This window comes from Phocoena sinus, chromosome 5, assembly GCF_008692025.1.
Source record: "Phocoena sinus isolate mPhoSin1 chromosome 5, mPhoSin1.pri, whole genome shotgun sequence".
In the NCBI taxonomy this organism is placed as follows: Eukaryota; Metazoa; Chordata; class Mammalia; order Artiodactyla; family Phocoenidae; genus Phocoena; species Phocoena sinus.
In genome coordinates this window covers 70,597,089-70,622,433 of record NC_045767.1, presented here as the reverse complement: position 1 = coordinate 70,622,433, position 25,345 = coordinate 70,597,089, and the positions used below count along the sequence as shown (strand labels likewise).

The window sequence follows — 25,345 nt, the reverse complement described above, 5'->3', positions numbered from 1 at the left end:
ACTTGTGAATTTAAGGATTAGGGTATTGCATGCAGGGGACTGAGATAAGATATCTGAGAGCTTTTCTACCGTCTGCCTCTGCTGATGCCTTTCTCCTTGTGCACCATTTGAGCTGTTATGGCCCAGAATCCTTGTTACTATATTTAATTTCCAGTGGTTCCTCTCATTCGTTTATTCATGGACTAATTATTGCTTTTTTCCTATGTTCTGGGCAGCTAGATACTGTTGATACATTGAAGAAGGTGGTCTTTGTACTTGTTCTCAATGTGGAGTAAAAGTTGCCAAATGCAAGGGAGATCAATGAGTTTGGGTAGTAAGGTGAAGCATGACACGCCAGAGGCCCTGCAGTATCACTATTGCTATAGGCAACATATATGGAGAATTGCTAAGCATGAGACTAGAGAAGTAAGGGAGGGAGGGGTCATTGCAGGGCTTTGGAGGCTGTGAGAAAGCATTTGGGCTTCATTCCAAGGCTTTAGAAATTCAACTCATCAAACTCAGCAGCACTTCACTCTTTGGATCTTCTTTTGCCATATCATGGCAATATCTGGGGTGCATCTTGTAGCTTTCTGTTCACTTTCACACATCAAAGAGCCCAGTCCAGTCCAATTTTAACTTCAATCTCGTATGCCATTTAGAGCTTCTCTCCTCTTCTTAGCCGCGGTCACAGGTAAGGGGTGCACAGTTGGTGAGAGGCCACGATCTACGCTTCTTCTCCTCTTTCTGGGTCTTCCAGAGTTGAAGCAAGAAAAAAGGAGATTATAAAAAGGGGGGGAAATTCCTTTTTACTTAGCTTATTCTGTTGGTGGTTCTCTCCTGGCAATCAATGACATTTGAATGGCCAGTAGATAAATACAGGACCTCTCATGGGGCACACCTGTGATTTTTTCTCAAAGACCTCTTTATTATCCAAAACACCAGATGCACAGCTGGTTTATTCTTTCATGGGCCTCTTGTGGCATCCTACTTAGCTCCTTCCCCTGGCACTTTACTTTGTGCCCTTTTGCTTCTGGGTGTCCCTCTCTTGCCAGGCCACCTTCTTGAGTATGGGGAATGGGGGGAGAAGGACACTTTGAAGGTGATTCATACCAGGCTACCTTCTTTGATGTCCAAATTGTTTCTAAGAACTTTACAGGTATTATATCACTTTATCCTTAAAGGAAGTAAGTTGTATAATTATCACCATTTTACAGATATGTCAGCTGAAATAAAGAGAGATTAAGTGACCTGCTAAAGGTCCAGTACCCTATGCTATCTGACTTAAGATTGAATGCACTTAACATCTATTTCACATTACTCAACTTATTATTATTGCTGTTATCCCTCAATCTTGTGTTTGAGTCAGTTTTAAATGTGGAAAGAAGACTTTGACAGAGATTCCAAAACTTCAGTCTCAGCCTGCAACTTTCCATAATACATGACTAGTGTCTATTTTTTAGTCTATAAAGAAGGAAATTTCCCTTTAATGTCCCACCTCCAAGGATTGTTTTTACATATGGTACAATGAAAGAACATGATGTTGGGAAACACAAGGTTTGAGTTCAAATTTTGGCTTTCTCTCTTTTATTTTTTTTTGCGGTACGCGGGCCTCTCACTGCTGCGGCCTCTCCCGCTGCGGAGCACAGGCTCCGGACGCACAGGCTCAGCAGCCACGGTTCACAGGCCCAGCTGCTTCGCGGCATGTGGGATCTTCCCGGACCGGGGCACGAACCCGTATCCCCTGCATTGGCAGGCGGACCCTCAACCACTGCGCCACCAGGGAAGCCCTCTTTTTTTTTTTTTAATGAATATGTGAAATGGGAATAGTTCTCTATATTTAATAAGGTTATTATGAATTTTAAATAATAAATTGTATCAAAGTGAATTGCAATTAACATATTCTATTAATCATCTTAAGTATTTTGATTAGATATATTTTAATAATTTACTGTTAGAATCTGAACCTTTAGTATCAGTTTCTAATTTGTTTGTAAACCTGCCAGGCATCTAGTTGCAAAGAGAAAGCCCAGGCATCTCACCTGTGCAATAGTCGGAACATGCAGTCGCTGTGGTGGTCTGCAGTCTGTTTGTGTGAGCGTCTTTGCATAATAAGATTTTATAAACTGCACTAATTGGGTTTACTGACACTGCTGATCTGTTCTTAAGCTTTTCATTTTTTGCAATTTTTGCGATGCTAATACTGGACTAAATTCCTGGTTCACGCTCCTTTGAGTACCAACTGAAAGTGTTAGATCTTACCCATTCTTGTACAGTCTCAGGGTATTATTTCTTCAGTTGCTACATACATGCTTCATAAACCACATTTTTCTTCGTTATTGAAGAAACACACTGATAGGAACTTACTCAGAGGAGACTAACCTTTAATAGCAAAAGGGTATAATGAAATAAATCTGGTACTTTAAAATACACTCAGGAGGGAATTCCCTGGCAGTCCAGTGGTGAGCGCTCTGTGCTTTCACTGCTGAGGGCTCTGGTTCAATCCCTGGTCGGGGAACTAAGATCCCACAGGCCGCACAGCATGGCCAAAATTAAATTAAATTAAATGAAAAATGAAAAAGAAATACACTCAGTAAATCAAAGTAAATGAGAAATCACTCCAAGAGCAGTCCTGCAATTTGGTTATGTTTTTGTGAGTAGATCTAATTCTTCAGAAATTGGCTACAAGCACTGACTTATAATTAATGTAGCCAGGCACTAAAAAATATGCTGTCTTCACTAAATTAATGTGTCCTTGAAATCATGTTTATTCAATAAACTGCGTAATAGAGAGTGATTTCTCTGTTAGCAATACATTTTATGGAAATAACACTTAGTGGTAGTAAAGACATTAGGCTGGAAGTCACATCCTTGTCTGGGTTCTGCCCCTTACAAGCTTGGAAACAGGACAGTCACTACATTTATCTATAATCCCATCTATAAGAAGGAGAAGTTGGATTAAATTTCCCACAAAGAGTGTTTCAAATCTTGAAGTGTACGGATTCTTCAACTTTTCAGTCTCAGTTAACAGCCTCATGTGTCCTATACACAGGCCAGAGGATAGATGCATGCTGATAGGTCCTTATGAATTTTTTTTGTTTCTTTCTAATTGTGCTCCTTAGTTGTTTGTGTATTCTCTGAGCGATTTTGTAGTTGATCTTGGTATTATTTATTTCTTCTAGAACCTTGGTTCAAGGGACTAGGTCTTATTTGTATGAAGAAATTGCATTGTTTTGTACTTTCTGGCAATTTTCTTGTAACACACAAATCAAATAATTACTATATTAGTATATACTCATGACAGACTTGAGTTTTATTTTAAGAAACCTTTCAAAAATATTCTTTTCAAGTACTGAGAATGTGTGTTATCTATGCATTTAAAAGAATCACATGCAAATAATCTGTCTGGAAATCCTGTAGTAACTTAGCGGATATAACATGAATATTATTTGATTGAAATGTCTCCTTTCCCTGTTATTTTAATCTTGAAAGCAAAACCATAAAAACTAGTGAATCAGCTGTATTTATTTGTTTATGTATCTATATGCTTTTGTACTAATATATTGAGGTATTCTGAGAAGCACAAAAGCAGAAATTGGAATGAGATAAAGTTAAAATACATACTATTTTCAGGAATAATTATTAAAATAGATTTATTTTTACTCATACTTAAGATTTCTATTCCTGAGAATATTTTAGCATTTAATATGTTTAAATTGTGCTTTATTATTTCTAAATATGTTTCTTTAATATTTTGTAATATAGCAATCAAAAGTCTGATTCTACCGCAGAGCGGCTGGGCCCATGAGCCATGGTTGCTGAGCCTGCATGTCCGGAGCCTGTGCTCCGCAACGGGAGAGGCCACAACAGTGAGAGGCCCGCGTACCGCAAAAAAAAAAAAAAAAAAAAAAAGTCTGATTCTAAATTTATACTATTTTAATACTTGTCTTAATAATTGCCATGGATGAAAAAGATAGGCAAATTTAAGAAGTGCATCATTGGCTACGGATTACTGAACCATCATGCCAATTTTTAAAAAACCCATCTACCAAGTTTCGCTGTTCATCTTCATGTTCTGGATATTTGGTTTTCAAAACAACTTACTATTTACAACTTACTTTCAAAACAACTTACTATTTATAGTCCTTATGCTATCATTAACCAGTATTTCATGGCACAACATATGCTTCAGATGAAGCTCATCATTAAATGCAGTGGGTATAAACCCATATTTTAAGTAGCCTTATTGAAAATTATGAATTTGCTTTTGCATATTTCTTTGTAGAGTTTATTAGTTCATCATTCTTTATGTGGCTAATGAAGAACTCATATTAGGCATAGAAGTGATATCCCCTTTTCCTATTTTTCACTTGTGCTTGTGTAATTATTAGTGTTTTCTTCGATCCATGGTGTCATTTAGCAATAATTTTTAAGCCAATTGGCTATTTTCACTAGAGTTAGTTTAATCAAAACTAGTTATTATAACTTGAAAATTCACCTGAGTACAAACCACAGTACACTGAATGCAAATGAATTCAGCATCACTTGACCATTCCCTGTTGTGGCTTCTTCTCTTCCCATAGCATGCCTTTCATGCATGACCATCATCTACTACTTATGGACATAGTGAGAGTGCCAATATCATTCCATATATTATTAGTAAAGCTTAATTTACTTCTTGTATTTAGATAAGAATTCTATATAGACATAAAGATTCTAATATTTTCTTCCTACACCCAAATGGATGTACATACCCCACTTTGTAAGCTACTGCTCTAAGCTGATAATCTTGCTTCTGCTCACGGGCCCACACTTAATTGAGGTACAATACAGTTGATTACAGTTATACTTACTAACTTATAACCAACCTGCCCCCTGATATTAGACCCATGTAACTTTCATTGGAGTCACATGATGAAGTTTCAGATGTTCTCAAACATCTCATTTCATTCACAAAAATCTTTTATTTTTCTCTCACAGAGGGCTAGTGTGATAGGCTGCAATGATGGCACCCATTCTTCACCCCTTTCAATATCAACATGTTTTTTCGTTAACTTCGTAATGCCCTCCCACTGAGAGTGAGGTGACCTGCTAAAGTATTTGTCACTCAACTCAGTTATGTGACTTTCTCTGGCCAATGGGTTGTTAACAGACATCACACAAGCAATGGCTTGAAATGGGCTTGTGCATTGGGGGTTGTTCTTTTGTACTTCTGCCATCATCATGAGAAATGTAAGCGCAGGGTAGACCAGTGGTCGCTGGAGTAGGATGAGAGACACTTGGAGCAGAGCTGAGTTGCCCCAGTGTCTCTACACAATAACAGCTCAGATCAGCCAATGGCCGCCTAACCCACAGATGCATGAGCAAGAACAGCTGAGATCAACTGAGCCCAGGTGAGATCAGCTGACCTTCAGTCTTATGAGCTAATAATAAATGGCTGCTATTTTAAACTACTGCATTTTAGGTGTCTTTTAACATGGCAATAGCTAAATGGTATAAGTTAGTCTCTAGATTTTACTGGTTAAACTCTGATTTCCCTTAATGGCTTTTACAAAATCAGGAGTGGCAAAGAGTACATTATACTTTACTTTTTCCCACTTGTATGCTCTGTTCACTCCTCAACCCATTGCATTTTGGTTTCTGAACTCTTTCTTTCTACTAAGCGTTCAAGATCTTTCACCACTATTTGACACTGTTAATCTCTATATACTTTTTAAAATTTCTTTTCTCTTAGTTTGATACTTTTCTCTCCCTCTACTCATTGTGTATGTGTGCATGTATCTGTGTTCTTTTATGATTCCTCTTCCATAATTTTCTAGAGTTCTTATTTATTTTAATCAGTTAATCATGAAACATCCAAATAAGTTATCCCATCTATCCTCATCATTTTGTCACTGCTAAAAACAGTATAGCCTGGGGACATACCTAATATATTAGTAATCACATTAAATGCAAATGGACTGAATTGTCTTACCATTAAAAGATGGAAATGGTCAGTTTCAACAAAAATTTTTCTTAAGCTATTTTAAGTACATTGAAAATTATTGCTATCTTCAGAGCATAATCTCTTATCATAAAGCAGTAAAATTAAACATCAGTGACAAAAATATAAGTAAAAGAAACCGATATATTTGGAATCATAAAAACATACTTCACAATATCTCCCACATAAAGAAGAAAAAAGCCGTAATAGGAAGTATAAAATGTCTTCGACTGAAATATAAACAGAAACAGATCCCTGCCTATATAAGCACTAGATACATGAAAGAAATGCCATTGCTGAGCTGTGGGGAAAGATAGGCCAGTCAATAAATGGTACCAGAAAGTTGTTTTCCATTTGAAAAAAAATTTTGGATCTGTGTCTCATATGATACACAGTAATTCCAGGACCTAAATGTTAAAAGCAGAACTTGACATGTTTAAGAGAAACATACAGGGGTATATTTATGATCTTTTGTATACCTTTATGATCTTTATTATAATTCTTAGTGAGTTCTGTATTTTTTAAAAATATATGTATATAGAAAATATGAAGAATTTCTATAACTCAATAAGAAAAGGACAACCTAAAAGGAAATTGAGTAAATAACATGAGCAAACAATCCATAAAAAAGTAGAGCATTTAATAAACATATGAAAATGTGTTAAATTTTACTAGTTAATAGAAAAAGCCAAATGGCAGCACTGTGAACCATTTCACGCCAACCATAATGGTTAAAATGAAATATTCTGTCTATACCAAGTTGTAGAGAACCTAGTGGGGATATAAATGTATACATCTCTTAGGATTTCAACTTGACAATATCTTGTTATTTTTGAAGATTTGACAGTATCTTGTTATTTATTGCAACGTATACACGTCTTACAATTTCATTTTGACAATATCTTGTTATTGATTGCACATATAATAAATTTTGTATCACCACTTTTCCATTTACTCTAGAGCAGTGATGGATATACCATGATCCACGGGCAAAATCCTGTTGACCGCCTTTCCTTGTAAACACAGATTTATTGCGGTATAGACACTCTGACTCATTGAAGTGTTATCTGTGTCAGACTACAATAGCAGAGCTGAGTAGTTGTGATACCGACCGTATGGCCAGCAAAGCCTAAAACACTTACTAACTGGCCCCTGATGGAAAAAGTTTGCCGACCTCTGGTCTAAAATAACTCTTACACCTTAAAGCATTGTTTGATAATGTTCATAACAGTATTGCTTACAATAGTAACAAAGGAAATAGAAAAAATATTAAAGAACATGGAAAAAGGAGGAATACTGTAAAACGTTCTTACAAGGTAATGCTAGGTAGCAATGAAAATGAACCAAAGTACTAGATATATTGCTAAGAATAAATCTCAACAATGTAACTAAAAAAAATCTGTCAGAAAAGTATACACAGTATGATCTCATTTATAGAAATGTTAAAAATGTGACACAGAACACATACATTTATATAGTAAATACATAAGCCCATGTATGGGAATGATAAACACCAAATTCAAGATGATTATTTCCTCATGGAGTAGGGGAATGTGATTGAGGAGGGATACACAGGAGAGAGAATGCTTCAATAATATTTGTGATTCTTGCTGGTGATGGTTACAAAGTGTTTGTAGTATTCTTTACACTCTCTTATGTCTCTGAAGACAAAGTAAAATAATGCACAATGAAAGCCATAGTGCCTTTTATGAAGATCTGCTAGAAGATCTAGCAGATCTAGCAGAAGGCAGAGGAACAAAGGTATAATTGCAGTATACGATCTTTAGTAATAGAAAGCTGTATTATGAGTAGTAAAGATACAGACAGCTGACTGTTTCTTCCAGATGTTCAAGGGACTGGGAGCATGGCTGTGAGTACAGTTCTTGGCCCAGACAAGTAGGGAACTTACTTTATCTGATGAATAGCGAGGATGCGGATTGCTAAAATTGCCCAGAGCATAACATGAATGTACCTGGTTGCGGAGAGGGGAAGAAAAAGGCATAGGTCACTCTGCAGAGGTTGGCAGAGCATACCTGGGACACTTTTTAAAAAGAGCTCACCTGTAATTTACTGTTTGGAAACCTTGAGTATTCCCTATGTGATGGATCTGTAGGAAATATTTGCTGCTATAGCAAGAGCTTCTGAAAACAGATAAAACATCTCATAATTTTATAGAAATGGAAAAATTGAATTTGAAGTTTTACAGAAAGTTGTAAAATATATTCAGTGTGCCTGAACAAGCAAATGTCCAATGTGTTCACATCAGGCTTGGATTTGGGAGAACCACAGTTGGAAGAAACATTTGCATAAAAATTTGTCAGATAGCAAAAACTCATCTCTTAATCCAGCTTCTTTTTAAAAATTGAGTTACACTTATATAGAATTGAACTTAAAAACAAGGACTAAACCACAGAGAGTGAGGGTGGATTAGATGACGATATTTTCTTCTAAGGGTTAGGAGCCCAGAGCCACTCTTTACTTCCTGTCCATATGTCATTACCTGTGGCCATTTCTTGTTATCTTCATCCATTCAACTTTTGAGGGATTGCTGGGAATCATTTACTTTCATTTACTTGAGTAAGGTTGGTATAAATGATTTGTTATTGTCATAAGTATGTGGCCTTTTTAATGTCCTTTTTTAAACACATAATTTTAGTTGAGTGAAATTGCCAGTTGCTAAGTTGTTTATTTTCAAACATGTGATGGTTATGGCTTTATGCACAAAGGACAGTTTCTGAATTTCCAATCTCAGGTGCATAAATGAACATTTTAGTTATTTATCATGGAAGTGTCTGCACAAACATACACTGACCAAAATTTTTAATATCGAAAAATTGTCAGTATCAATCATAATTGTGAATTGTACATCTCATCTAAAATGTATACATCCTCTTATCCTAAGAAAGACAGAGAGAAAATGAAAAAAGAGGGGAGGTGGGGAACGAGAAAAGAGAGAGAGAGGGTGAGAGACAGAGAGATTGAATAAAACAACTTTTAACGTATTGGAGGATGATAATAGGGGAATTGATCACTAGCTGGTCTGTATGAATATTTAAAAGTACATTTTAACCTGAGGGTGTTTGTTGGCAAAATATTCATATTTTAAGTATTCCAATACCTTTTCAAAGTATTTTACTACAATTTCATTAAATAAACTTTATTGAAATCATCTTCCCCAATACATTCTTGTTAACGGTATGACGTCTCACCATTTTTTTAGGATTAAGAAAGCAGTAAGATTTTTTTTATAGTTTCTTTGGCAACAGCAGATGTCATATAGATCCCACAGTGTGTGTATTTAATAGTTGTTTCTTTTCCTTTCTTCCTTTTTTTCTACTGAGAATCAGGCTGCCTGCTTTCCTCCTTACTCATTCCTGAGATGAATGATTTGGGACAATCCACCCAGACCCGGCCAAAGCATGCCCCTTTTCCGAGTGGTTCTAAACTATACAATGTAGTAAAGCAGTTTGCCTAAGACCTTGTTCAACTGAAAGACACCAGAGAAAGTAAATTTATTATTTTCTTTTCATAATAATATGTAGCTAATTGTGCAAGTACACATGCTTTATCCTATTGTAAGTGGCAACATTTATTGATAAGATAAAGGAATGATCTTTCAAAATTCACTTCTCAAAATAGCTTTCTTTTTCAACTATTTATATTATTATTTTTGTTGAAATTTTATAGTGTCTTTGTATCTAAAACATTTATTATTTTCAAAATAATTCTATTTTATATTTCAGGAATATACAATAGATGTTTTCTTTCGACAAAAATGGAAAGATGAACGGTTAAAATTTAAAGGTCCTATGAACATCCTTCGACTTAACAATTTAATGGCCAGCAAAATCTGGACGCCAGATACCTTCTTCCACAACGGGAAAAAATCAGTAGCACATAATATGACAATGCCAAACAAGCTTCTTCGAATCCAGGATGACGGGACTCTGCTATACACAATGAGGTATGTGTTCAGGTTTGATATGTTGTCATTAAATACTGAGGAATCTGTGTATTAACCAACCAGCCAACTTAGCTGTCAAGTATTAGCAAGTTGAACATTTTCATAACAGATTATTGAGGTAACCAGACTATGCTTTATAAATGCTTTGATATTTAAAAAATAAAGGTTATGAGTTTGACACTCATCTTAGTGTGTTAAGGCTTAAAAATTGCCTTAGCTGTTAAGAATTGATTTTTTTGGGCAGTTTACTTTTCATACTATATTTTAGTTACATACAACTTTAATAGTATGATTTAAATTTTTCTTTATACAAGCACATAATTTTATTTTTAATATCTCATGAAATATCCCAGCAAATTTTTAAATGATTTTTAAGCAAGTTTCACTTAATTTAATATTTTAATCCTTCTTATGAAGGGAGAAAAATACTTTTATAACCTCAGAGATGTCATGTGACATCAAGTTCAGATGATTCAATCTTAAAAAATTATCGAAAGAAATATACAGTTGTTGACTCTAATCACTGTTCCATTTGAACTCTTCTCATGAATCAATCTTTTTAAAATAAGTTACTTATATTACATAACAAAGAAAACAATCACAAATCTAATAAAATGGTGTATAATCTAAAAGGTAAATGTTTGATAAAGACTTTAAAACATAGATAACCTTCATCAGCATTGTATATAGACAGATGTGTATTTGAAGCATTTGATGTATTATTTCATATGAAATGTTAAGTGTTGGGTTTCAATTGTGAAAGTTATTTAAGAAGGGACAATAATACAGTCTTGATCTTTAAAGAAAAAAACTCTTTAAGTTCTCATTGCTAAATGACCATTGCCTAAAATGGAAGTTAGCTATTCTTTCTGCTTCTCTCTCTGAATCTTGCAATATAGATGCCGTATCCCCCTTGATTTTACACGCTAATTAGTCCTGTGAATTAAGACAATGATTGGAAATTTGGGGTTTGGAGAAATATTGTGTAGGGTTCTTCTTAAATACTCTCTTGGAAGTATATAAGCTATAATTAAATTGTTGGTTACATTTGTTTTGCTCATTGTCAGAGATTCTTCTGTAAGTTCACTTTAGTCCCTATTTTATATAATTTACCTTTGTCTGAAATGGAATAGTTGATAATTTTCTTTAAAACAAATTTGCTATGATTACTCTTTAATATGATTACGTATATACAAAAAAACTATTTCTTTAACATTCATAACCTGTGTCTGTGATTTGAATAGTCCAGTCTCAACAAGATATTTCTAGGAGATATATCTATATATGTAACTATGTCTATATTTATATTTATATATATGTATCTATATATAGTATATGATATTCATTTACAATTTACATAATTTTGAAGGGTGCTTCTCTGAGGCATTATTGAATTCCTATATCAATGATGGAATGTTGGGAGAAAATAGCATTCTTTTTATGACAGAGGTTTGTTTTTCATTTTTTTCTTCAAGATTTCAAATGTTAATACTGAAGTTAATGGGAAAATAACCTTCAAAAATGTGTACATAACTTCTTCTTAACTAACCATATAGTACAAAGTGCTTAAAGTATATTTTTAAATAAATATTGTTACTTGAGCTCAGATTTTGTAGGTGCAAATGTCTTCTGAAGGATCACCTAAATGTGAAAGAACAAAAGCATATTTAAATGTGAATTAGCCTAATCAGATGCCCTAATGAGGGTCCTACCTCATCATTAATTCTGTTGACCACAATAAGCAGTGATTTATCTTGACTTGCAAATTTACGTAAACAAAGAGTGGAATTTTGACTTTTAGGCTTACAGTTCAAGCTGAGTGTCCAATGCACTTGGAGGATTTTCCAATGGATGCCCACTCATGTCCTCTGAAATTTGGCAGCTGTAAGTATGGGGATGAAGGTACATGTTTTGGGTCAATAAAATCAGGGATAGGCAGCAGCACAACATAATTGTGTACTTTCTTCTCATATGATGGGATGCTTAATACTTGCCCAATAAGATGCAGAAATAAAAAACATACTGATTTCCCTCAAGTAATCAATTGGCTAGCCCTATTGTACTCTCAAATATCATATCTTAACCATTGTGTTTAATTGTCATTTGCTTTACTGCTAATAAAGAACACCTTGCGTTTTTATCAATGTGAAAAAGTAGACTGGGAGCTCCTTGAAGGTCAGGACTATGTCATTTACCTTCTTTTTCAAGTGCTAACCCATTAAAAATGCTAAATAAACGGCTTTTTTTTCAACTAAGAATGAAATGTTAAGGATAGATTCTATTTGTTAAAGTAGTGATCAACCTGTTGCAAATGGCAACGGAGAATAGGTAAAAAAAAAAAGCTGGATCTCTAATTACCTTTCTACTCTCTAATAACGGAAGGAAAGTTTCTTTCTAAAATAAATTTGAAGAAGATGATGTAACTCGATTGCTACATGTGGGCACTTTCTGTGTACATAAAATATTTCAGAAAAGCCTCTGTGCGTTTGGCTGTTCTTTAGGTCACTGAGGTTGTATCTTATATGTCAAGCAGAAGCATTAGCTCTCCCAGAATAATTGAAAAGAGGGAAGGTCAAATCATCTCCCTAGGCCCACAAGGCATTCAGGGCAGGTTCAGGATAAATTCATGGACACAGCTAAGCAGCTTCTCTCTTTTGTGAGTGTGTTCCATAGCCTGACCTTTTCAGAAACCTTTGCTCTTTCTGGCACCTTCATCTTTGTCCATTCTGGGCAGTTTTGACTTTTCATTCTCTTGCATAGAAATGCAGTTCTCTCACCTGATACAAATATGTATGACTGAATAATATGCCTTCTCCCCACAGACTGTATCAAGTGAAAGAAAAGAGAAGAATGGTGGCTAATATGAATGCAAAACCCTCTAATTTTATTGATGGCCGTAGTTTTGTGGAATGAGAAGTTCAATCTTGTTTGTTCTGTTCAATCTTACGAAAGGTGTCAGCTCTCTATTTTCTTTGAGAATCTCTCCTTTGTTTAACAATAAACGCTTTTTTCTTCTCACGGAAACTATCACTTCAATACTGGCACTTTTTCGAAGATTATTTAAGATAGTCAATCTTGTTATACAAAGTAAACATGATGCTGGAAAAACTGCAGCAGAGAAAAACTCATTTGCATTGCATAAATGGCATTAAATAGAAAACTGAAAAGCCTTCATACCAAAGAAAGGATTTATTCAAGATGCAGTAATGGTCTAAGAAGGAAAGGCATTTTTCAGTGGACAAGTTAGTGCCATTAAGATACCAAATATAAATGCCGTATGATGTCTCAATTCTGAATTTGAAATAAATACACCTGAAAATATTTTAAATGAAATTTTAAAATCCCTTAGAGTGCATCTTCAGAGTAGTGTAATATTGTACATTTGAGAATATGGTTTTCTGTATCTAGAAGTGTTTCAGGCAGCACACAGAGCTTACTGTTAGGCATTTTCTATTGAAGTAATTTTTTTTATTTAGTTTTCTCTATATTTATTTTCTGACACATTGAGTAAAAAAGTTGTATATTCTTTCATTTATCCTTGCCAATAGTAGGTACTTGAGACATAGTGTTAATAGTATGGACACGAGCATGGTGTATAGACTAACAAGCCAACCTAAAACTTAAAATACTGGCATAACAAATTTTAGCGGAAGCAGCCATGACTTTTTCTTCTAGTCATTTACTCCTCACTTATTTAAAAAACTCCCTCATGTCCCCACAAATGACAGAATTTCTGGAACTTTTTATCATTGTTCTCAAATAAAAGAAGCATCTTTTCTACTAATTTAAATTTTGAATTCAGTTTCGTTTTGCGTTATTCCCGTTGCCTCACATCTTTTTATAATTCTTTGCTGTTTAATTTGATTTAAAACTTCCTGAATGGAAAACTAAGAGTATTCTGGGCATTATCCCAAAAGAAATTATAAATTTTCTTTTTGGATAAAAATAATTTGGGGATTGTTTTGGTTATCAAATATTAAGAATCGGTCAGTATGCATTTGATGTTTAATGCAGATTAGGACTCAAAATGGATTACTGCATAAAATTAAATAAAATTATTTAATGGAAACTTAATCTAGATATGGAATTTATAAAGAAATTTGTCTTTCTCTCCTTTTATACTTCACTGAAAAATCACAATAGTCTCCAAGTTTATATATGTGTTGGTAGGCCAGGAAATGCCTCTTATCTGCATTGCATGACTTTCTGCTCTCTCTTCTCTCATCAGACCCCCAATCTAAAAAACATTCCTGCCTAAAAAATGAAAGTAAATAATTGCTTTTTTATAAAAGAATGGGCAGGATCAGTCATTTTCTTTAACATATTCTTAGGCTTCTATCCAGATTTCCATCTTTCATAACAGTAAATAACAGAATTAAAATATTATGAGTTTATTGATTAATCTAGCAAGAATGAAGTAAGAACATTTTCCTCATGACAGGCATTGTGCCAGGTGCAAGAAGTATAGAGATGAGTAAGATAGAGTCCCTCCCATTAGTCTCTTACTAGTTTCTTTAAAATGTCACCTACGTTTGTAGAGTTTCATCTTCTCTTATTTATGTTTAAAGGTAAACGTCAAAATTCAAAAGTAGAATTATTATAATTGCTTAAAATAAAACCTCATAATTTATTAAGATCCACAACTACTGAGTACTCTGAGGCCTTCTAATATGAACTGGAGCATGTGATGTCTTTTTGGTTTATTAAATTCTGTGTCATTTGAAATTTTATTGAAGAGAAGGCCACTTGATGATCTGCAAATGCATTGCTAGTTATATACATTACTCATGTTACTTATTTATATGTAACAGCAGAATCATCAATGATTAACTAATTGAAATTAATTAATAAAAATTTAGACCTTAGGGTAACTGAATTCATTCATAAGCTGTAGGAATAGATCTGCTATTAAAACAAATACATATATATATATACATATAGTGATATGAAGTATGTATAATGATATACATACATACATACTTTTTTAGAATGCTATTTCAAAAATTGTTTCACATAATATAATTATTTGTGGGTGTAGGTGTATACATGTATTTCACTGATATTAACATTTACTAGTAACATTCTGAAAACCAGACAACACTGTAGTATGTCATTAAAAGACCACACAGTGAATAAGACACAGCATTCACATTATTGTAACTAATGCTTAAGTGGGAATGGATTTGTGATCACAGACTTTAGATCAAGGTAAGTACCAGAACCACCCCGGAACAATGGTATTAACCTAGAAAATCTATTAGATGGCAGGTAAATGAGCTTTTCCATTGTCCTGGAGAGCTAGAGGCAGAGATATTGCTGGTTCTTTCTCTCCCTCAACTGAAAATGTGACTGTGATGCTGAGTTTTGCTCAAGGACCAGGAGTAACTAATATTTCTAAACATTCCCTTGAGCAAAAGTGCATAGAAGTTCTTTGAAAGGACAGTAGTACAGCTGGAATTATCTGGTTATTCAACTGTGGAGAGACTCTGCCCGCATGGAGAGGTCAGCTGTTCCCCCTACAGGCACAAGGGAAATGCCAGGGCCAGAGAAGTACTGAGACAAGATAGGCTGCCTGCCTTCCAGCGTTAGAGTCATCTCACTTCTGCTTAGTTCTGTATCCTTGGCCAAATAAATCAGAAAATTATACTTGGTCTGTATATGATTTGTCTCCTCCTGCCAATCCATAGCTTAATTAGGATGCTATGCAAGTATAGTTCAGTGAGATCTGTGTGCATTAATTAATTTTAAAATGAACAGGTTTTAAAAAGTGTTTTCAACTTGCGAAACTATAGCATTCTGAATTATTTTGCATATTCTGCCAAATTCTCATTCTTCTAATGAAATGCATTGTACTATGATAGTTAAGTCACTTAATTCATTTTTGTTGTTGTTGCGGTACGCGGGCCTCTCACTGTTGTGGCCTCTCCCGTTGCGGAGCACAGGCTCCGGACACGCAGGCTCAGTGGCCATGGCTCACGGCCCCAGCCGCTCCGCGGCATGTGGGATCTTCCCGGACCGGGGCATGAACCCATGTCCCCTGCATCGGCAGGCGGACTCTCAACCACTGCGCCACCAGGGAAGCCCAAGTCACTTAATTCTTAACTAGGTGAACGTTTTGAAGAAAAACCTACAAAACTAACTACAAAAATAATACCTAAAATAAACACATATCATTATTCTCACATGGACATAAGTTTTTCATGAGTGATTATTATTTCTAAATTAACTGGTTAAATGGGCCTTGGGCATTCATAACCTGTTTACTGTAATGCCGTCATCTACTACCTTGCGAATATGGAGGATGTTTTAACCATCTCAGGGCCCAGTGATTTTTGCAGGCTCTAAAGAGAAATTTGCTCTTCATCTCTCAAAGTGGTTACAGTGAAAATACTCTTGTGGTCATGGTTGTCTCTCTTGGTCTGCTTCACACCCTTCATACTGAAGTTGTAAATTTCAAAGGCACTTTTTTGCCCTAAAAAATATCAATTTTTATAGTAAACAGTAATTCTATGAAATATGCGAACTTTGATGCTGGATGTTATTGATAGTTCTTACTAAAATGCTTAAAAAGATTTTTTTCCTGATTTCCTACAGATGCGTATACAACCTCGGAGGTCACTTACATTTGGACATACAATGCATCTGATTCTGTACAAGTTGCTCCTGATGGCTCTAGGTTAAATCAGTATGATCTGCTGGGCCAATCAATTGGGAAGGAGACAATTAAATCCAGTACAGGTTAGTAAAATGAGTCTAAAGAAAAGCTAGTTCCTGAGAAGATTAATGGGTGAACGTCATTGGAAATGTGTCAGTTTGCTTAAAACCTTTTGTGCCCTAAGAAGGAGCAGCAGACTGTGCTTGGGAGCTTTTTAGAAATTCAGAATCTCAGGCCTGACTCCTTACTAAGTCAGAATCTGCATTTTAACAACATTTCAAGGAGATACCAAGGTGTGCATTAAAATTTAAAAAACAGTAGTCTAACTTATGCTCCCAATTCAAAACATGTGTGTCTTTTGAGACAAGCCAATTTTACCTTCACACAGTGTTACAATTCCCCTCACTTTCTAATTCTTTTCCCCCTATTCTGGATAAGCTATGACTTTTCAACTCTTGATTGTGGATAATTACTATTGGTCTGTGTGGGAAAGCTAAAGCCCTTTCGAAGAAAAAGCAGCTGTATGAACGAATGATCTCACATCTGGCAGATGTAAACCCAGAGAACAGAAAGGAAGGTAGCTATGAGCATCAGATGGAACTGACCCCACTATATTAGAGCAGACATTAACACATAAATTCAGAATTGGTGACAAGATTAAAAGTAGAAAATCTGGGCCAGGAAATCAGTCTTGGAGATGTGGCCAGAGATCAATACTTTAAAGAGCCAGAGAGGGCTGGACTGGAAACAGTCAAAACAGAGGCTTGAGGTTGGGACCAAAGGGGATGAGAACCTGTGCGAGTAAGATAATCCATGGTCAGAGCATTTATGAATCCTCTATCCCTTGGTCAGTAAGCATGACCTAGAGAGAAAAACAAATTCCACACGATACACATGCCGTTCAAATTTTTTGGTCATATGAAAATTTTCTTTTAAATACTCTTGCTATGCTAAGTGGGCATTTTAATGTTATATACTTTCCATGTCATATATGGGGCAAATTCTTTCCTTTTTTAAATCAGGGACTGTTCTTTGCCTAATCCCTTCCATTTCCAAAATGTTCAAACTATTGACTATTACAGTTTCTTAAGCTTCTTAAATTTTTCTTCTAGGTGAATATACCGTAATGACAGCTCATTTCCACTTGAAAAGAAAAATTGGGTATTTTGTGATTCAGACATATCTGCCTTGCATCATGACTGTCATTCTCTCCCAAGTGTCATTCTGGCTTAATAGAGAATCTGTGCCTGCAAGAACTGTGTTTGGTGAGTGAATAACTACATACTTTGCTGTACAGCACATTTTGTTTCATGACTTTCTTTCAAAAGCATTATCTCTCTTGATCTTCACCCCAGTAGTTTGTGGTATGCAGAGCAGGGAGTATTTGTTTTGCCTTATAGATGAGGAAACTGAGGCTCAGAGAGGTACAATACAGAGTCAGTGTCACACTCTTGAAAAGGAATATAAGAAGTTCTCAAATCTTCTGAATTACATTGTCTTCTTTCTGTTAAATCATTTTGCTTATCAACGTTTCTTTCCATGTTAGTATAAGGAGAATATTCTTAGAGGTTTTAATGTAAAGTAAAACAGTACCATATTTCTAAGCTATGTTTATTTTATTTTATTTTATTTTATTTCATTTCATTTTTTTTGTTTGGTTTTTAGATGAACAAAAATGACCTTAGTACTTTAAGTGAGAGAGAATAAGGGAGGAAGGGAAAGAGAGGGAGAAAAAGACTCCCTCATTCGCTACCAGTAGTGTGTTTAATAACAAAGTTAATTTTCTTGATTTAAACCATGCAGGGGAATTTGGTTACTGCTTTTTGGATATATGAACTAGGATGAGTACATTTTGTGACAAAGTAGATCACCTTTGTGTATTTGGTCCACTCATTCATCTAGGAAAGCTGTATTAAGAATCTACTAAGTTGGATATGGCATCAGGCCCTAAAGGTGCAAAAGCATATAAAATACAGTCCTTGCATTCAACTATCTCTGTACAGTGGAGGGCATCAGAATAAGCAGGAAAGATAATGGCAACACAAGATGAAATCATTATAAAAGAGGCACATATAAACCATTAAAAAAGACAGGGGCATGGATCCTCCCTAAAAGGATTGATTAAGTAGCTGAGTCAACATTCGAGCTAATTCTTGAAGGATAAGTAGGAGTTTCCCAGACAGATGATATGGGACAAGAATCCTAGCCAAAAAAGGATAAAGTGTGCAGTGACATTGAAGGATGAAAGAACATAGTGTATTCAGTGACAGTGAGCTGTTTCAGTGTCAGTTGATATACATACAGATAGAAGTATAGCTTGAGGCCTAATGGGAAGTCCTTGTAGGCCATGCTAAGATAGTGTACCTTTATCTTATAGACTATAGTGTTTTGAGACCATAGACATGTGTAAGCTCTTAGAACAATGCCTGGCATTTAATATGTGCTATATAACTGTTGGTTATTCTTATTGTCAATGGAGAAAACTCAATTTTATTCTCAATACTAACAAAGAATGATTTGAAAAGAAATTTTAAAAAAATTTCATTTATAATGGTATCCAAGATAATAAAATACCTAGAAACAAATTTGACCACATAGGTGAAAGACTTGTCCACTAAAATCTATAAAACTTTGTTGAAAGAAATTAAAGAAGACCTAATTAAATGGAAAGACATCTCATGTTTTTTGAGAGGAAGACAATACTGTTAAGATAGAATTATCCCCAAAGCACTCTATAGATTGAATTCAATACCTGTAAAAAATCCAGTGGCTTTTTATTTTTTTTGCAGAAATTCCAATCCTCAAATTCATATGAAATTGCAAGGGGCTCCAAATAGCCAAAACAATATTGAAAAAGAAAAAAAAAATTCGTTGGACTCATACTTCCCAGCTTCAAAACCTAGTACAAAGCTACATTATTCAAAACAGTGTGGTAGTGGCATAAGAATGGACATATAGACCAATGGAATAAAATTGAGAGTCCACAAACAAACAAACAACTATGGCCAATGGATTTTCAACAAGGGTGCCAAGACCATTCTGTAGGGAAATAGTAGTCTTTTCACCAAATGGTGCTGGGACAGCTCTATGACCACCATGTGCAAAGGAATGAAGCTGGACCCCTACCTCACTCCAGATACCACAATTAACTCAAATGGATACAAAGCATTAATGTAAAATCTAGAAGTATAAAACTATTAGAAGAAAATATAGGATAAATCTTTATGATTTTGGATCTAGCCATGTATTCTTAGGTTTGACATCAAAAGCATGAGTAACAAGGAAAAAACAGATAAATTGGATTTCACTAAAACTGAAAACTTTTGTATCTCAAATAACATTATCAATAATGTCAAAAGACAACTTACGCATGGGAGAATATATTTGCAAATTATATATCTGATAAGGGTTTAATGTCCTGAATAAATAAAGAACTCTTACAACTCAAAGACGAAAAGACCAAAAACTTGAATTTAAAAAATGGGCAAAGAACTTGAATGGACTTTTTTCTAAAGAAAATATACAAATAGCAACAAGCACAAGAAATGATATATATCATTGTACATTAAGGAAACACAAATCAAAACCACAATAAAGTACATTTTATGCATACTAGGATGGCCATAATAATTAACAAAACAAAAGGACATAAATATTGGTGAGAATGTGGAGAAATAGAAACATTCATATTGCTGGGGGAATATAAAATGGTACAGCTTCTGTGGACAACAGTTCAGCAGTTCCTCAAAAGGTTAAACATAGAATTACCATATCATCCAACAATTCCATCTCTAGGTATTACCTAAGATTAATGAAAACATATGTTAACATGGAAACTTGTACACAGGTATTTATGGCAGCATCATTTCTAATAGTCAAAAGATGGAAACAACCCAAATATCCTTCTGTGGATGAATGGATAACCAAAATGTAGTATATACTTACAGTAGAATATTATTCATCTATAGAAAGGATTAAATACTGATAACATGCTACAACATGTATGAATCTCGAAAACGTCATTCTAAGTAAAAGAAGGCAGATGAAAAGGGTCACATATTGTATGATTGCTTTCATATGAATTATACAGAATAGGCAAATCCATAGAGACAGGCAGCAGTTTAGTGGTTGCCAGTAGATGGATGCAGGGGAAAATGGGAAGTGATTTTGTAGTAAGAACAGGGTGTTTTAGGGAGATAAAAAAGTTTTGAAACTAGAGAGAGCTGATGGTTGCAGAACACTGTGAATGCATAAATGCCACTGAATTGTACACTTTAAAATAATTCATTGCATATTATGTGAATTTCATCTCCGTAAAATAATTTTTAAGTCACGAGTTTAAAAAAAAAATTGATGAGCACACCAAGGATTTCCCAGGATTTAGGAATCTTCTTAGATATCTATTTCAAAATTTGCAGATTATTGAATCAAAGACAAAAAAAACTGACATGGCTAAAAATACGACAAAACTTCCATTCAAATGACTTGAAAAATAAGGTTACATGATTTTCAGAGCACAAATAGTACAGAAAATAAAGTTTTAAGGAAAAGTACATAATAATTAATAACAGAAAGGAAATGATTAGGACAGAGTTGATATTCCAGAAAGATCTAAATTTATATATAAATATATAGCATATCAGATAAAATTAAATGATGAAGTATTTGCTTAATAAAGGTTGTAAGGAAAACAGAATATCGCATTGAGGTAAATAAAGACAGATTTTATAGCATAAATCATAGAGAGGAATATGTTTTCAAAAAAAACCAATAGAAGACTACCTAAGTATAAGGAGAGATAAATAGATGGATAAATATTTAACAGTGAATCAACAGAATGTGTTAGTATCTAGGCTGCTAGGTTCAACTATAACAAATGTACAAAAGTTTCTAAAGACTGATTATAAAAATAACACATACAAAGTTAAAAATCCAGGCTATACTTGAATGTGTAAATTCATTTGTGTATGAATGATTCACAATACAGGTTTAAGGACCCAAAAGTCATATTGTCATGTAAATATAAACTGTTAGGTGGTAAAGGCATTCTTAGTATTATCTCTACAAGTTATTCTGTGTAACGTTTGTAATAAATATAATTCCATGTGAGTGTATGTGTATATGTGTGTGAAAGTAAAAGCTAAAAATCCTACATCCCGTGTGGAATGAGATTTGAAACCTGCTCAGCCTCTTTATTCTCCACCCCCATTCTATCTTTCACTGTTTTCTGCCTCCTTAACATCATTCTCTGACCGCTGCACAGCAGTTACCTAAGCAAAGTCTCTACCCTCTCCAAACTTCTCTCCCTGAATCCACAGTCAGGTCTACAAGCTGATTACCATTAAATCAGGTCTACAATATATCATTAAATCATCTGCCCTCCTACTGCCTCAGAGGCTTTCTGTGGTGGGTAACCCCCCAAGTTAAAACAACAACAATAACAACTATTACAGTTAAGAAAGTAATATGCCCTGGGACACAGATGCCAAATTTCTCAGCGTTTGAGGTCTGACTTTATGCTGTCAATAGAATAAGAAAACAGAGCAAATAAGACAGCAGGCAGAGGAGTTGAAATTAGAATGTGCACCTTTGATATTAGAAACTTTGTTCCATTGTATTAGGTTTCATCTATTCAGTTTTTTTTATATTGCATTTATTTTGTGGTTGTAGGGGCAGCTTGATATTTCAAAGATATTTCTTCAAAGGGGCTGCCTACGTATCTTGCAATGATAGATGAGGAAAACCTCCTTTGACTTTCTCTGAGTGCTCACATCCAGTTCATTCAACACCAACAAATACTTACTGAGCACCTACGTATCACGTGGTTCTAGATACTTGGGGTATGTCCTTGAACAAAACCAAACACCCTTATGATGAGGTAGTTGTTCTCTGTTGCCAATGGTACAAGAAAGCACTTGGGAAACTTCTAACCTTAAACTTCAGGTTTTGTGCTTTCAAGCCTCCTGTGACTAAACAATGTATTTGCAGTGTACAAACCTCATTTTGTGTTTGTATAAACATATAGCTTATTTTGTGAAATTGTGGCTTATGGTTTTTTTAGTTGCTTAACATCCTTCAGAACTTCCTATAAATAAGAATAGTGATAACGAGCTTGCCAATTATTGTTTGCATACTTGAAGCCAAATCATTTTTCAAATTTATGAGTAAGTTTATTTATGAATATATTACTACACATTAATATATGAACATATGAGTACATGAATAAGTTTATATATAAGAAATATGTACTGGTATTTCTGTCTTAATATTATATTCATTATGGAATAGAGAGTTTTTTCTATTAAGAACTAAAACCAAATAACAAACATCTGTTAGGGTGTATGTTTGTCTGGTAAAAGAGTACAGGGAGTTCAAATGCCTTATACTGCCAAGTTTGTATATACAAAGTTCATTGCATTTGCAAGCGACTTACCTGCTTGTCTTATATTTTTGAAGTAACTAAAACCCCAGAAGGGATATGTTTGGATTGCTCATTTTTCTACTTAGATCACAGATTTCCATGATTCAGTTTGACTGCTTATGTTAGGGAATCCAAAAGATAGTGGCTTGATTATATGAGTTGTTTTTTTTTTTCATGTGAAAAAAATCCTCAAGTATATCCTCCAAGACTAATATGATAATATCATGGGCATCAGGCAGTCTGTCTCTTTTCATCTTTCTTCTTTTATATCCCTAGCATGGCGTTTTGCTTCATTGTCCAAAATGGCTGTTGGTGCTCCAGGCATCACATTCATATCCAGGAACAGGAAGGAGTAAGCAAAAAGGGCAAAAGACCTGTTCCAGCTCTGTGTTTGCCATTAATGAACTTTCCCAGAAGTCCCTTCAGGCAATCTCTATTTATATATTATTAGCCTAACTTGGTCTCATAACCGGAGAGTCTGAGAAATTGCCACCCTGAATAAATTCAGTGTTCCAATATTATGATTGACTAAATGTTGGATTGGCAGCTAGTGGTTTCTACTACAATAAGAAAAAAAAAGAAAAAATAGCAGTTTGCTATGAAGGTCATGAAATGATTAGGAGCACAGATTCTGGAATCAGAGCACAGACATACCTTGTTTTACTGTACTTTATTGCGCTTTGCAGATGTTGCATTTTTTACAAATTGAAGGTTTGTGGCAACCTTGCATCAAGCAAGTCTATTGGTGACATTTTTCCAACAGCATTTGCTCACTTCATGTCTCTGTGTCACGTTTTGGTAATTCTCACCATATTTCAAACTTTTTTATTATTATTATATTTGTTTTGGTGATCTGTGACTAGTGATCTTTGATGTTACTATTATAAAAGGATTACAATTTACTGAGGGCTCAGATGATACTTAGCATTTTTTAAGCAATAAAGTATTTTTTAATTAAGACAATACTATTTCTCACTTAATACACTATAGCATAGTGTAAACATAACTTTTATATGCACTGGGAAACCAAAAATTCCATGTGACTTGCTTTATTGTGATATTCACTTTGTTGTGCTGGTCTGGAGCCAAACCTGTAATATCTCCGAGATGTTTGTATCTTGGTTCAAAATCTGGCTCTTCTATGATCAAATTAGGTAAGCTATGGAAAGTCTTTTTAAACCTCTTTGTACCTTAGTTTCCTCCCTCTGTAAAACTGGGATTATAATATCTACCTCATTAGGTATTTTAGGGAATCAACACACACACATACATTCATAGATACATGGAACACTTAGAACAATTCTGGCACATAGTAAATTCTATGTAATCGTTTGCTATTATTATTACTATTTATTATCTAATACTTAATTCTCTCTTTCTTATCAATAAATAGGTAAAGAGTGGTCAGATCTTGTTTTAGTTTAGGTTGGATATCCCAAGATGGCATATTTGGGGAGTTATGAACTCTATACACCTCTAGGTAAGACGTACCTGGGCAGGTATCCAACTTCTTTGATATTCATATCATCAGTGTTCAATTGTTTGAAGGGAATTTCAGAATTCTTGATATTCCTGTATTTAAGTGAAATACGCCAGTGTGTGTTCAGTTTTTAATCGAGTCTCCTTTGTTATGTCAAATGAAGCTCAAGTCCAGCGGACTTAAGCCTCTTTGTTAACTTTATTCTTAATTAATCATGAGCTTGTACAGATATCCATAAGAAACAACATCTTAGATGTGCATCCCATCTCAAAGTCCCCTAATTGAGTCTTATTGGTTAGACATGGGTCACATTCTTATCCCTGATACAATCATCATGGACAGGTTCACACCCCTCCTATGACCTCCCTTCCCCTAGCATCCACTCAGGCCTCTTTCTTATTTCATGAATATACTAGCCATTCACCTCTAAGGTTTGTCTTTTCCCTTTGCTTGGGTTTCTCTTTTCCCAGATATCTGTGTGGCTAACTCCTTCATTTCCTTCAGGCTTTTCTAAAATGTCATCTTCTTGAAGAGACCTACCTGACAATCTAACTTAAAATCGTGAACTGCTTCCCAATCCTGAATCTTCTGCTCCCGCTGGCCCTATTCTATGTTTTTTTTTCCATTGCACATATCATCTTCCAATATTTTATAGAAAAAATATATACTTTTGTTTAATCTGCCTCCCCGACAAGAATTTAAATTTCAAGAGGGCAGTTATTTTTACCTCTTTTTAAGCTGATGGCCAATTAAGTAGGTTAAACTGAGGCAATAAGTAAATGGAAAATGATTTTAGATAGATGATAGATAGATAGATAGTATAGATAAGCACATTTGTGAGTTCAACGAGAGTTAGGTTAGCAAAA

The 25,345-nt window shown here is 34.7% G+C and overlaps 1 protein-coding gene across 5 annotated transcripts in view; it reads left to right on the top strand.

Annotated features, from left to right (window-relative positions):
- The window catches only part of GABRA2 (gamma-aminobutyric acid type A receptor subunit alpha2), a 120,929-nt gene that overhangs the window by 61,264 nt on the left and 34,320 nt on the right, over positions 1 to 25,345 (top strand). For all 5 annotated transcript variants that reach the window (XM_032632661.1, XM_032632663.1, XM_032632660.1 and 2 more), the window contains 4 exons: positions 9,703 to 9,923; positions 11,725 to 11,807; positions 16,518 to 16,661; positions 17,691 to 17,843. In XM_032632661.1, the coding sequence (XP_032488552.1) occupies positions 9,703 to 9,923; positions 11,725 to 11,807; positions 16,518 to 16,661; positions 17,691 to 17,843 (601 nt within the window). The remainder of the gene's footprint in view (positions 1 to 9,702; positions 9,924 to 11,724; positions 11,808 to 16,517; positions 16,662 to 17,690; positions 17,844 to 25,345) is intronic.